The sequence below is a fragment of the Stegostoma tigrinum genome, chromosome 16, assembly GCF_030684315.1.
Source record: "Stegostoma tigrinum isolate sSteTig4 chromosome 16, sSteTig4.hap1, whole genome shotgun sequence".
In the NCBI taxonomy this organism is placed as follows: domain Eukaryota; kingdom Metazoa; phylum Chordata; class Chondrichthyes; order Orectolobiformes; family Stegostomatidae; genus Stegostoma; species Stegostoma tigrinum.
In genome coordinates, this window is record NC_081369.1 from 21,520,609 (window position 1) to 21,534,059 (window position 13,451).

Below are 13,451 nucleotides of genomic sequence, written 5' to 3' on the forward strand. Positions count from 1 at the left end.
TTCAATCACAACTGACTGTGATTTAGCTTTGTGAACTACAGTTGTGAGCTCCCTTCGTATTCACTTAGCTGACTACGACAATTTTGTATATATGATTTAGAAACCTTTTACTGTCGAGCTAGACTATGGACACTATGGTTTTAACATGTTTCAGTGACCTACAAAGAGTGAAGGAAATGGTATTTTGACTGCCCAGCAGGTAGTGGAAATAAAAAGTGTGCACTCTGCTTTTGGAGTAATCATCTGCTGTATTGCCAAGGAATTAATCAATCCTTCTTCTGTGTCAATATCTTCAGTTGGTGATATTTGTAATGTTAATAAGATAGTCAAGAACGTAGTCTGATATTAGTATTAGAAGATATACTTTATTATTACAGTGTGCATATTTTACTACATCTGAGGTCTGCACTCACTTTAAACAGAACTTTGGAATGTACACAATATCATAATATTCTATAATTCTGTATAATACAGTTCTAAACAGAGGGTATTTACACTAAGCACAAAAGCCAAATTTAACAGGTGTACATTAAAATCGATTTTACAAGCACATATTTTATTCACACTTTTGATAAATATCTGATTATTTAACATGAGAACATTTAACACAGAAACAATTACAACACTTGTTCTAGAAAAGAGCATTGCTATTACTTGATTATTTTTTATATCGGTTGATTAATATTTTTAATATCCTCTGACTTCATACAGCTGATTACAATTTAGAAACAATTATATACAAGATGTTTAAAAAATCTTAATGCTAATATTTTAATGATAAAGGCCATCTAACCTAAATAAATCAAATAATTATCTCAAATATATACATAAAACAGTGGAATAAAAGAGCTCAGTAAATTTATCCATGTGGCTTTTTGGTCATCAGTTAGCTTTGGAAAACATTTTGCTGAATTTTTTTTGTAACAGTTTAAAAGACAATATTCAATTATGGAACACAGTATACCTATTGGAAGTATCTAAAGAGCTAAAGATTTGGAATAGTTAATGCACATTTACATTAAGTAGTAAGTCAGTGATAGTGAAAGTGCAGTAACAGCTGCTCAGCAAATGTTCTTGGCCATTTACAGGTTATCTTTGGGTGGACAGGGCAACAACCATGATCACACTAACTCGGATTTTACTACTAAGATGTGTGGCAGGTGAACCCCAGTTCTGGCTAATTATTCTGTCATTTATAATTTATTGTGATAAATCTGACTTTTAGTTCAATGCAATTATTCTAATGTCACACAATGTAAAAGATGATGCACCACTTTGAATGCTACCATCCAGGGGATTTAGGAGCAGTGAATAACAATGAACACACATAGTTTTGCCAGTTTTGTATTGTAAATGTGTTGGAAACACCAGCTATGACCTGTAAAAGGGATTTCTGCCACAGTCAAGGGAGGTCTTCAAGTGAAACCCTATAACGAACCCCACCCGTGCAAATTCCTGCAGCTTTAGACAATACGTAAAACAGATGGGAAATATGCGGAGGACTAGAATTAAATTGCTAAAGATTTATTTTGCAGAAAAAAACTGCGTATGTACATCCCATTCAGTGATTGTTTTCTTCCCACTATTTTGATTGGTAATCTGACCCACTGTTTTTAGACTCCTCTGCTCCTTGCCTGACTAAACCTACAGCCACAATAAGTGTGATGTACAAGAATGTCACTAGTAGCTATTTCTTAATCTATCTGTTTAGAGATGTTATTACACACCTCTGGAGGTCACTTCTCCCTTTGGTAATAACAATGTTTCTAATCTAACCACTACACAATTGCTAACTAACTGTCTTCAAAAATATCTCAGCGCTGTGATAATTGGAAAATCATAATCTATATTCCACTTTATTTTAAAGTTTTTGAACAGCAAATACATTTAAAGACAATAAACATTTTGCTTGTATCGAATTCAAGTAGAAAAATGGTTTTCAATTTTTTTAGGCACGATTCAAAGTTCTAATATTGATTAATGTTTTCCATGTCCTTAAAACTTACAGTGACTCCATGATAAACTTAAAATTAATCACCTTTCATTTCACTTTTAGCCTAATGTGTTGAATGGGAGTATTTTACTGTTATTCCACTCAAGAAAAAATTGTAGATAGACTGGTTATTTCCAGAACCTCTAAATAACAGGGGCTTTTGTTCAAGTTTGGGTAAAATGGATAGCTTACTACTTAAATGACATTTGAAAATCATATTTAAATACTGAATACTGTTGATAATCTAGTAATACAGAATTTATGTATTCCATAAAAACTCAGTTGATAAATGATAATTATTACACATATGCATTGTTTTGAGTAGCATGTTAAATTTAGGGGAGGAAAAAATAATTTGTAAAGAGGAAATCTTCAGGCTGGTCGTATAGATAGATTCACATGATTTTCATATTTAGAAACAAGATAGTGGAACTTCTAGTCAACAAAGTTCACTTCTGAGCACATTTCAAAATCACATCCTGTTGTGCATTATTTAATGCAGCAGTTAAACTGGTGAATTGAAGGATAAATATGGTGTGCACAGTACGTATGGGTTATCAACTCAAGCTGAACTTTGCTGAAAGGAATCTTCGTCATTAAAAGTGGAATTCTCTTTTCTGTTTATTGATAAGAGAAATCACAACCAAAATATCTAATCAAAGTAAACATGTTCAAAAGACTTTGGCAGAAATTCAAGACAATGATAATCAGCAGAAATAATTATGAAGAGACAAAATTCTGAGAGAAGCTTGCGTTTTACAAATATATAAATTCAAAGAAAACATAAATTGAAACATATTGTAAAAAGCAAGCTCTATTTAAAAAGTGGATGGTTTTCTGTTGTTTATGAAATTGAGGGAGCTGATGTGCATGTTAGTTTGTAATATTGCGTGTGAATGAAACCATGCAAACTGCTAGCCTTTTTCATTTTTGCACTGACAAGAAATTGGTCAGAAAAATTGCTGGATGCTTTCAAACAGCTAAGTGTAAAATGTGTGCCTGTGGTGCTAAGAAAGGAAATGGTAATACTCCAGATTAAATAATTAATGCTATGTTGACAGCTGTAATTTGTTAAACTCCTTGAAGGAGTTACACAAATAATTCTCTTGTGCTGATGCCCAAAGTTCAGGAGGTGAGCCAGCCACAATTTAGCATGACAGATATGGCATTGGACATGAGCTTTAATGGGATTTGACTCTTCTGAAACTTTAATAGAAAAAGCTTTCTAGACCCAGGAGTTGATTTCCATTGCATCTCATCTTATGTTGTAGTTGTGCTGAAAGTTTTCATATTGCAAGCCAGTGCTTGAGCTGTGAAGTGATCAATTGAAAGTTAGAACATGACAGATATCGTTCACTTATTTTTGTAGTGGTAAAATGCATCATTTTTAATGAATTTCATAAGGATTGGTGTATTACCTTAAACTGTTGCACTTTTCCTTGCTCCACAAGATAATGTTCATTTTCAGGGGTGATGCAATATGCTATTCTCTAAGGAAGAAATATGTTAGTTTTCATAATTTGTAAAGTTACTCTAAAATTTAACCATTCCACATTTCTGACCAAATCTGTTCTTATTTATACTGTTGAGTTCTTTTTTCCTTATGTCAGAAGGTTTAGGATTTTATTGCTTGTCTTATTTTGAATAACAACATAGCTCCTTTTAAAACAGAGAATCTTCAGGAAAGGTTTGACATCATTACCATAGCATTCCAAAAAATCAAAGGGCATATCTTGAAATTGAATATGCAAATATTGTATTCAAACTAAACTTCCAAAACCTCAAAAGTCAATCGAGAGAGAATTTAATCCAAGCTGTAGGGAGAAACAGTAAGAGACCTGCATTATCTTCAAAGGGGAAAGCCCAACATATCATGCACTTAAATAGCCAGCCTAGGAACCCTAGGTTGTAGGACTACAGGCTAGAAACTCTACTCACTATCAAGTTGAATTGATGCCTGCCCAATCCCCAGAGAGCTGCCAGTGGTCAGTGGCCGGCAGTTTGCTGTTCCCAAAGTGCACTTAGGAGCATTGGTGGCTCTTGGTAATGTGTCTAAAAAAAAGACTTGGATCACAGAGGGACTAAGTCTCCGGGTTGATTTTTCTTCCATTCTGCCACAGGATAAGAGTGTCATTGGCAACACCATCATTTGTTCCTCATGCCTCTAAAATGCCCTTCAAAAATAGGTAGTGAGTTGCATCCTTGAACTGCTGCAGCCCATGTATACTAGTACTCACCCACAGTGCTATTCAGAAGGGAGTTTCAGGATATTGCTCCCATGGGAGTGAAAGAATGGAGATATATTTCAAAGCAGGATGGTGTGTGGTTTGAAGCCATCTTCCTGATGCTGGTGTTTCTATGTACCTATTGCCCTTGTTTTTCCAGGTTGTAGAGTTTGTGGTTTGGAAAGTGCTGTCAAAGGAGCTTTGCTGAGGTGCCGCAGTGCGTCTTGTACATGGCGCACAGCATGATTACACATATGTTATTGGACGGGATGCAGATCAAGTACGTTGCTTAGAGTGGAGCTTCTTGAGAATTAATGGAACTATATTCATTCAGTTAAGTGGAAAGTATTTCACCACATTCCTGATTAATGCCATGTTGAGGGTAGGCTGGCTTTGCAGGAGTCAGGAGATGAGTTACTCACCACAAAATTCCCAGCCTCTGACCTGATCAGTATGTGTATGAATAGAACAGCTCACTTTCTGATCAATGGTAACCTGCTATACTGTGATGATAATGCCCTTGAAAGCCAAAGAGAGATGATTAGAATTTATGTTTTTGGAGATGTACATTGCCTAGTTTGTCTGAGTCAAATAATTCTTGCCATTTATCAGCCCAAATATAAATATAAACCTGGTCCTGTTGAATATTGGCATGGATTCCTACAGTATCTGTGGTCTTATGAATGGTGCTGAGCACAATGCATTCATCATCAAACATCTCTATTTCAGACCTTATCATGAAGGGAAGGTCAATGATGAAGCGGCTGTAGATGGTTAAACTGAAGACATTACCCTGGGGAACTCCTGTGGCAAAGTTCTGCGTCTGAGATAATCGACTTTGAGATCAACAATGATCTTCTTTTGTGCCAGATAATAATACAAACTAGTACAGAGCTTCCCCCCTATTCCCATTGACTATTTTGCGAGGACTCCTTGATGCCACATGCTGCCAATACTGCCTTGGTCAAAGGCAGTCACTCCCATGTCCCCTCAAATTCTGCTGAATTATCCATGTTTGAACAAAAGCTGTGATTAGGCCAGGAACCAAACTGACCTTATTAAACCCGAACTGCGTATTAGTAAACAAGTTATTTCTGTACAAGTGCAAAATGATTTGGATGGCAACTTGCTGAAAGTCTAAGTTAACAGTATCATATCATAATGACAAAGCTAGCATTGGGAACCCAAGTGAACAGTGAAAGTAGTTCTGTATCCTGAATAATGATTGTGAAAATTGCAGCTTGAGGATCATGAATAAAATATAATCAAAAAGGGGAAATCAATGCAAAATCAGATATAGTGTGTGGATCTGTAAAGAGTTTGAGTGATGTGGACTATGGTGAAATGTGCGATAGAATTATCACATGTGACAGAGCTCAGAGAGAACCTGATTGACACCTGCTTCCAATAGATGAGATCTTGGTGCAATAGTCAATGATAGACTATAAAATAGGCATTAGTGATGATATTGAAATTATGTAGTATTGTGAGAGTGAACTTAAGCTTCTGTTGTTTTGTTGCTCTTTGCTCCAAAGATGTTAATACAACTCAGACATAGACAAAACAGTCAAAGAATTAGCCATGCGTGAGAGAGATTCTGCTTCAAAACATGAATGGTGGAATGCCTCAACTCAAATGACAACTATTGGAATTCCCCACTGAATCTGCCGTTTGCTTGAAATAATTGTGTCCGTACATATAAATTACAGGTGGCGTAATTAGATTCATTGTAATTATAAAAGCAAACCATTGCCCAATCTTTCTGTACACCAGAGCATAAAGTAACATAATGCTAGCATTGCAGAGAACACTCAGCATAGGTCCATCTCTTTCCGAGAAACCTGCAATGCTATGTGAGAATGGCAACATGAAGTAGCAAAAAGGGCCACTTGCCAACTACCTTATATAAAATCACTGCCACCTCAGATGCCAAATAAGGGATGGATATTGGCTTGAATGTTGCAGGCCTGTAACTGAATACATACATGTTGGTTTTGCTAACTCTTCATTTTTGCCAATCATTTCTCACTCCTGTCACCTGTCCAATTTGGCAAAGGTTGCCAATGGTTTCAAGGCTCTCTTATAAATGCTTTCAGAATATTTTTCATCCTGTTGTGACACTTCCTTATTAGTTATTCCAATTCCTTTTGATTTCACTTGCATCAGCAAGTCCTCACTGAGCAGTTGATTTTGGAAAGTTTGAGCAAACCCCATAGTCTGATGTAGACTTTAGCCCTGGGTTATGCACAGGAAGCCAAATCGTGGTCAACAACCCAATAGTCTAGAGAGACTCTCTGATGAAGGGTCTAGGCCCGAAACGTCAGCTTTTGTGCTCCTGAGATGCTGCTGGACCTGTTGTGTTCATCCAGCCTCACATTTTATAGTCTAGAGAGACTCCTTGTGGAGGTGATGTCCAACCTTCACATTCACAATACCTAACATTTTGTTGCGAGGTACGATCAATGAGACAGACTTTGAAAAGATCTAGTAAGGCATCTGTGAGGTACTGTGAACCAACACCAATAGCAGAATCATACTTCAACACCATGTCCTAGTATATACTCCAATCACGGCTGCATTTGACAGTGTGGCATCAAGAAGCTCAAGCAGAACTGAAATCAATAGGAATCAGGAGAAAAACTATACACAGTTTGAAGACATACATAACCATAACCAACATTCTATGTGCCATCTCATCTCCAGGAGTTCCTCAGGGTAATGTCCTAAGCCTAGCCATCTTCAACTGCTTCATCAATGACATTTCCTCCATCATGGGGTCAAAAATGAGCATGTTCACTGATGACTGCACAATGTTCAACACCATTCATGACTTTAGATACCCTAGCAGCCCATGTTTAAATGTAGCAAGATCTAGCCAATATCCGGGCTTGGGCTGGAAAGTAGTAAGTAGCATTTGCACAATGCAAATGCCCAGTAATGACAACCTGTAATGAGACACAATCTAACCACCACTCCATGATATTCAATGACCTTACAATCGGTGAATCCTCCACTATCAACATCCTGCAAGTTATCGTTAACCAGAAATTCAACTGGACTCACCACATGAATGGAGTGGCTACTACAACAGGTTGGAGTCCAGAAGTACTATGGTCAGTATCCATCTCCTAAATCCCTAAACCCTGTCCACCATCTACAAGACACAAGTCAGGAGAATGATGGAATACTCCCCACTTGCCTGGATGAGTGCGACCCCAACCACATTCAAGAAGCTTGACACCATCCAGGATGAAGTAGACTTCTCGATTAGCACTACATCCACAAGCATTCACTCCCACCAATGCCGATGCTCAGTGGCAGCAGTGTGTACTACCTATGAGATGCACCGCAGGAAATCTCCAAAGAACCTCAGACAGCACCTTCCAAATCCATGACCACTTAGATCTAGAAGGACAAGGGCAGCAGTTCCACCACCTCCAAGTTCCCGTCCAGCCACACACCGTCCTGACTTGGAGAATGTATCACCATTCCTTCATGGTTGCTGGGTCAAAATCCTGTCATTCCCTCCCCAATGGCATTGTGGGTCAACCAACAGCAAGAGGTTCAAGAAGGCAGCTCACCATCGCCTTCTCATGGGCAACTAAGGATGGGCAAGAAATGCTGCCCAGCCAGCAATGCCCACATCCCACAAAATGAATAAACAAATAAAGTTGAGCAGGTATTGCCTGTACCCAACAAAATTTAGAAGAATGGGAAATGATCTTAGAGAAACAGGGCATCAAGGATTATAGGAGCACACGGGGAAAGTGGAGCCAGGACCACAAACAGTCCAGGACCACGTAAAGTAGCAGGGAATATTTTGAAGGTCTGAACAGCCTATTTCTGCTCCTAAGTGCAATGTTCCTATGACGTGGAATGATTCGTCCAGTCTAGAAACTGGCAAAATCTGATGTCCTCAACAGTCTTGAGGTGGGCAAATGTGGATATGGAAGGAAGAAGAGAATAATTTTCTGGAGATGGGGATCAGAATTCTTTCTTGTGGAACATGAAGGGACACTCCTGGCCCTTCAAATACAAATGAAAATTTATGATTGGGTTGCTGCTTGACAGCAATTGCAGCTGATGCTGGATACATGATACTGTGTAACATTTGGTACAATTAACGGGAATAAATTGGGCATTATTATTGAGAATTATCAAGGTTTATCACCTGTGGCAAATTCCCCAACTTACCAAGAGTAGGGTCTGTGCCAGACCGAAGCTCCCACACTATTAAGTAGGAGCAGATTAACAAATCATTTCCTGCTCTCAGGGTTCTATCAAAGAGATGGTCTGAAAATTTTCCATTTAAATTCCACTCCAAATCCTTTGGTTGCAAGGCTGTAGCCTCCTTACTATATAACCCTGCATACGCTGCAATTTTTGTTTAAAAATGATGAAAATATACCAATACCTCCTTTAAGGTGCCACGAATGGTAAAGAGTTTGTAAATGGCGTAGATTGGTACTAGCGACATCGAAGACACAGCGATTCCCCATCCAACAAGATTAGCCCAGTTTGGAAACACATATTCATCGTAGGTTAGAGGCTTGAACTTCACAATACTGACAACCACTACAAACTAACAAGAAAAGGAAATTTAATATGTTACTTCAGGCAGTAAGGGTTCCCATGAAGGAGCAGAATTGGATTAAATATGGCAAGCTTTATTTTTTATGCATAAATGTTCACTTTAAAGCGAACGTGAACACTCAAATATTTCAAAGGCAATGCTGAAATAGAATTTCACATTAAAATTTGAAGTTATTCAGAAACAAAAATTTACAGCATCCGCAGTTCCTTTGGTTCTTATTAAGTTATTCTAAAACATTGTTACTGCGTCCTGACAGCATCAGAGGTCACAACTGCTTGCATCTAAACAAGAGCCAGGAGACAAGGGCACAATATACAGACTGGAGAACAATCTGGGGAGGGTTGTCTGGCAGTAAACCAGTTTCAATACTTATTTGGAAAAACTTGCATTCTGGACAGAAGGGTTGAGGAACTGAAAAAGGAATTTAAAGATGTGTTGTATGGAATAAAAATTTTAAAATGGACAATGATGTTAACATGCTCTCAAGATCTGAGTGCACAAGCTAGGCTGACACTTCAGGGCACAAACTGAGGCTTTGTTAAGCTGTCCGAAGTGCCTGTTTTTCAGATGAGACATTATACTGAAGACTCCTGCCCTTAGAGCTGCTCACAAAAAAAGTCTTGTGATCTTATTTCAATCAGCACAAGAAATTGTGGCTCATATTTATCCCTCATTGAACACTAATGACATACTTCATCTGGTCCCTATCTTATCGTTGCATGTGGATTTACTCACTATTTCTCACATACCTACCATGTTTCTTTATATTACAACAATAACTACACTTCAAAAACAAAAGTACTTCATTTGTTGCAGCGTACTTTGAACCAGAGGCCTTCTGGTAATTGTCATAAATATTACTCAGTAAAATAACAAGAGGAAATTACTTCTATAGAAAATTGGTATGTGGATGAAATGCGCACAATTCATGCTAGTTTCAATGAATCTAGATGGAAAGCTATGGTATTGATGCAAACAGTACAACCTTCAATTGGGTCAGTTAAGCTAGACATGTGGTGTGGCTAATTTGGTGATCACATATGAATAAGATCAATCAAAAAAATTGATGGAGATGATAAGGAAAGTTTTATCTTATTCTGTACCAAAAAGCACCGGATCACTTGGATGCAGTAAATGCTGGAAAATTAGTCAGTGATTTAGCAAAAAGGCAAAAAGTCAATGGATCTTGTTTATGTGGGCCTCCAGAAGGCTTTTGATAAAAGTCCCACTCAACAAACTTTTAGTTATGATCGAGGCGCATGGAATTGAGGGCAAATTACTGACATGCATGGGAAATTGGGTGAGCAGCAAGAAACAGAGTTGATATAATAGCTAAGTACTCAAATAGGAAGGGTGTGACAAGTGGCATTTCGCAGGCATCTGTATTACGGTCTCAATTATTTACAATATATCTTAACAACTTGGATAACGACATAGAGAGGCAAATATACAAATTTACTGACGGCATAAAAATAGTGCAGCGTTGTAGACCGTGTTGTTGACAATGTGAAATTAATTGATAGATTCGTTGAATGTGTTAAGCAATGGCACTTGGATTTTAATATAAGCGAGTGGGAGGTTATCCATTTTGGACTGACAAAGGATAGATTAGAGTACTTTTTAATGGAACTAAGTTAATACATTGGATGCTCAATGAGATTTGGGGGTTCAAGTGCAGAGTTCTTTAAAATGCCATGAATAGGTGCAGAAAATAGTCAAAGCGGCTAATGGAATTCTGACCTTCATATCTAAGGAGCTGGAGTATAGGGATGCAGACATTATACTGCAGTTTTACTAAATATTAGTTTGAGCCAACTTATAGCACTGAGAGTAGGTCTGGGCACCACACCTTAGGAAGCATGTTTTAGCCCTGGAAGGAATTCAATGGACGTTTACAAGGATGCTACCTAGACTTCAGAGGGAAAGTCACGAGGAGAGATTAGACAAATCAGGCCCTTATTCACTAGAATTTAAAAGGTTAAAGGATGATCTAATCACCGCCTTCAGGATATTAAGAGGGAAAGACAGGGTAGGTAAACATAAATTATTTACACTGGTTGAAGATTTTAGAACTCAGGGCACATTTTAAGAATTAGGGCCAGGCCATTCAGCAGACATGTTAGACAGCACTTCTCCACACAAGGAGAAGTGGAGGTTTCGAACTCGCTTCCTAAAACTGCAGTCGATGCTAATTCAATTGTTAAATGTCAATCTGAGACAAATTTTTGTTAAGGAAGGGTATCAAAGGCATGTGGAGTTATGAAATACGCTGATCTATTCTTTCTCGATCCAAAATGGATAACCCCCAATTTGCTCATATTAAAATCGATCTGCCACAGCTTTGGCCATTCATCTAATTTATCAGCGTTGTAATTTTATGCTGTCATCAACACTGTCTATAGTACTGCCCAATTTTGTGTCATCAGCAACTTTGGATATTTGACTTTTTATGCCATTATCCAAGATAGGCCACAGATTTGTCACACAATCTTATTGCCTGGCCAAGTAGGCTTAAGGGGCTGGATGGTCTAGTCACATTCCTACATTACTAACACTGCTCAATTGTCCTTCAAATCAGAGGGGAACCATCTCACTTGAACTCCGAGCTATAAACATAAATCAACCTCTAAGAATGAGAAATGAATTTCCTCCCAAATAAAGGAGGCACACATTCAGCGAAAAAAAATTAACACTGCATTGATGAACTTACTTGATATACTTTCCAGTTTGGGTTTGTACAGGATTGAAGCAGTAAGTGTATTCATTAAGATGAATATTGTTTAGTGTGCAATTTTTCCTGATGCAAGAAAACTTAATGTGAGCAAATGAGTTAAATGTTCTGAAGTTGCACCCGATTCAACTCCAAAAACAAAAAGAAACTTAGTGAAGTGTTCTTTCTCAGGATTAAATAACTCGATTAACTCCATTACAGGGAAAATTATTTTTGTTGGAACAGTCAAGTGGTCATTTCCTGCTTCATAACGTCCTGTGTTATTTTAAAGTCATTTCACAGTCACTACCACCTGTGATTTTTTTTCAAATCGAATTTCCAGATAGCCTTCACTTGCAACTTTTACATTTTCGTGAGAGCAGGACAGACTACAGACCTTCCTGTGACTGATGGGTTATAATGTGGTTTTGTCCAGTAAGAGAGAGAAATAATTTAGCTGATCTCTTGTGGATTGAAAAACCTGAACCCATTGTCCTTCTCACTACCTCAACTTACTTCAGTATGGAGCTGCGTTTAGCAGTTGAGTGAGACAAAAGTAAATTTACCAAATGAATAATCTTGTATCTGCAACCTTCCAGTTAGGAAGTGATTATTCTATCAGAGGAATATTGTATGGTAAAGTGATGAAGGAGAAGGGTCTGTATGGGGACAGATTTTCAACATCTGTTTCATAGCACACATTGTTTGCCAATTTTCCACAATGACCACAACATCATTTCTGGTCCTGTCACATAAAATCTGTTATTCACAGATGGCTTGCAGAACTGAATGTCAAAGGCTGCTTGCATTGTTTTTTGCAAAGAGGCAAGGTGTAGCCAGCAAAATGCCAGTATAGCTAAATTCAATAAGACACATGTTACCTTGTTTTACAATTTGTTTCTGACAACTACCAGCTGTATGCCTAAAGACCTGCCAAAACCGTACTGCTGCTACTAAAGTAAATGTGACTAATTATATAACCTTAGGGGAAGGTCTTTGTAAAAGCCAATTCTATAAGGCATATACTTTCCATTTGTTGGAGTGCACAAGGATATAGCCTAAAGAATTCTGCTGATTTAATTAGATGTAATTGAATACCTTCTATACATTATACTTCATTAAGACATCACTTGCCTTCTGGAAAAAAGCTGTTCGAAATATTTAATTAAAGTACTATTTGACATTGTTCAGTATTCCAATAACAGCTGGTCATTTCAGCTTTTGAATTACAATGTTTTGAACAAACACCTATTCTATATTTCCTTTTACTTTATCCTGATAATGAGCTGAGAAAAATGCATTTACCTAAATCCATGCCTCAGGAAATAGATATTATTTTATTCACAAATAACATGCAGCTATAATTGGAATTAAGTTATTTCAGCAACTTTCAGATTGAGGGTAAACAGGAAAAATATTTACAGGTTGTAAGCTAAAAGACCTTGCATAACTTTTGGAAATCAAATCAAGAACTAAGCAATTAAAATAGAAACGCAGACCAGGTGATGTGTTGTACCGCATTATGCCAGGGTTGGCGGGCCCCATTGTGTTTCACAGTGACACATCTGTAACAAGTGTCGGTTGCATGAGGAACTCTGGCTCAGAGCCGAAGAGCTGGTGTGTAAGCTTCAAACAACTACAGCACATCAGGGAGGGTGAAAGAGTTTACTGAATACTGTGCTTCAGGGGGCAATCGTACTCTTTTGATTAACTACCTCGAATTTAGTCTGTGGCTGGGGACAGGAGGTTGAGAGTAGGAGTGACTCAGGTAGAGGGATCCAGGAGGTAGTGCTGAAGGACCCTCAGTTTAAGGTTTGAGATTTATGCTCCCTGCATGGATGAGAGTGAGAGCTGTAAGGAGGATGAAGAAACTGCACAACTATTCACATTATACACTCATGGTTTGGACAAAGGAACCAATGACATTGT

At 37.9% G+C, this 13,451-nt stretch overlaps 1 protein-coding gene across 4 annotated transcripts in view; it reads right to left on the reverse strand.

Moving 5' to 3' along the window:
- Positions 1-338: 338 nt before the first annotated feature.
- The window catches only part of slc6a2 (solute carrier family 6 member 2), a 166,832-nt gene continuing 153,719 nt past the window's right edge, over positions 339-13,451 (reverse strand). For all 4 annotated transcript variants that reach the window (XM_048546354.2, XM_048546357.2, XM_048546356.2 and 1 more), the window contains exons 12-14: positions 8,633-8,800; positions 3,412-3,483; positions 339-3,303 (exon numbers count right to left, since the gene is read on the reverse strand). In XM_048546354.2, the coding sequence (XP_048402311.1) occupies positions 3,280-3,303; positions 3,412-3,483; positions 8,633-8,800 (264 nt within the window). In that variant the 3' untranslated portion in view covers positions 339-3,279. The remainder of the gene's footprint in view (positions 3,304-3,411; positions 3,484-8,632; positions 8,801-13,451) is intronic.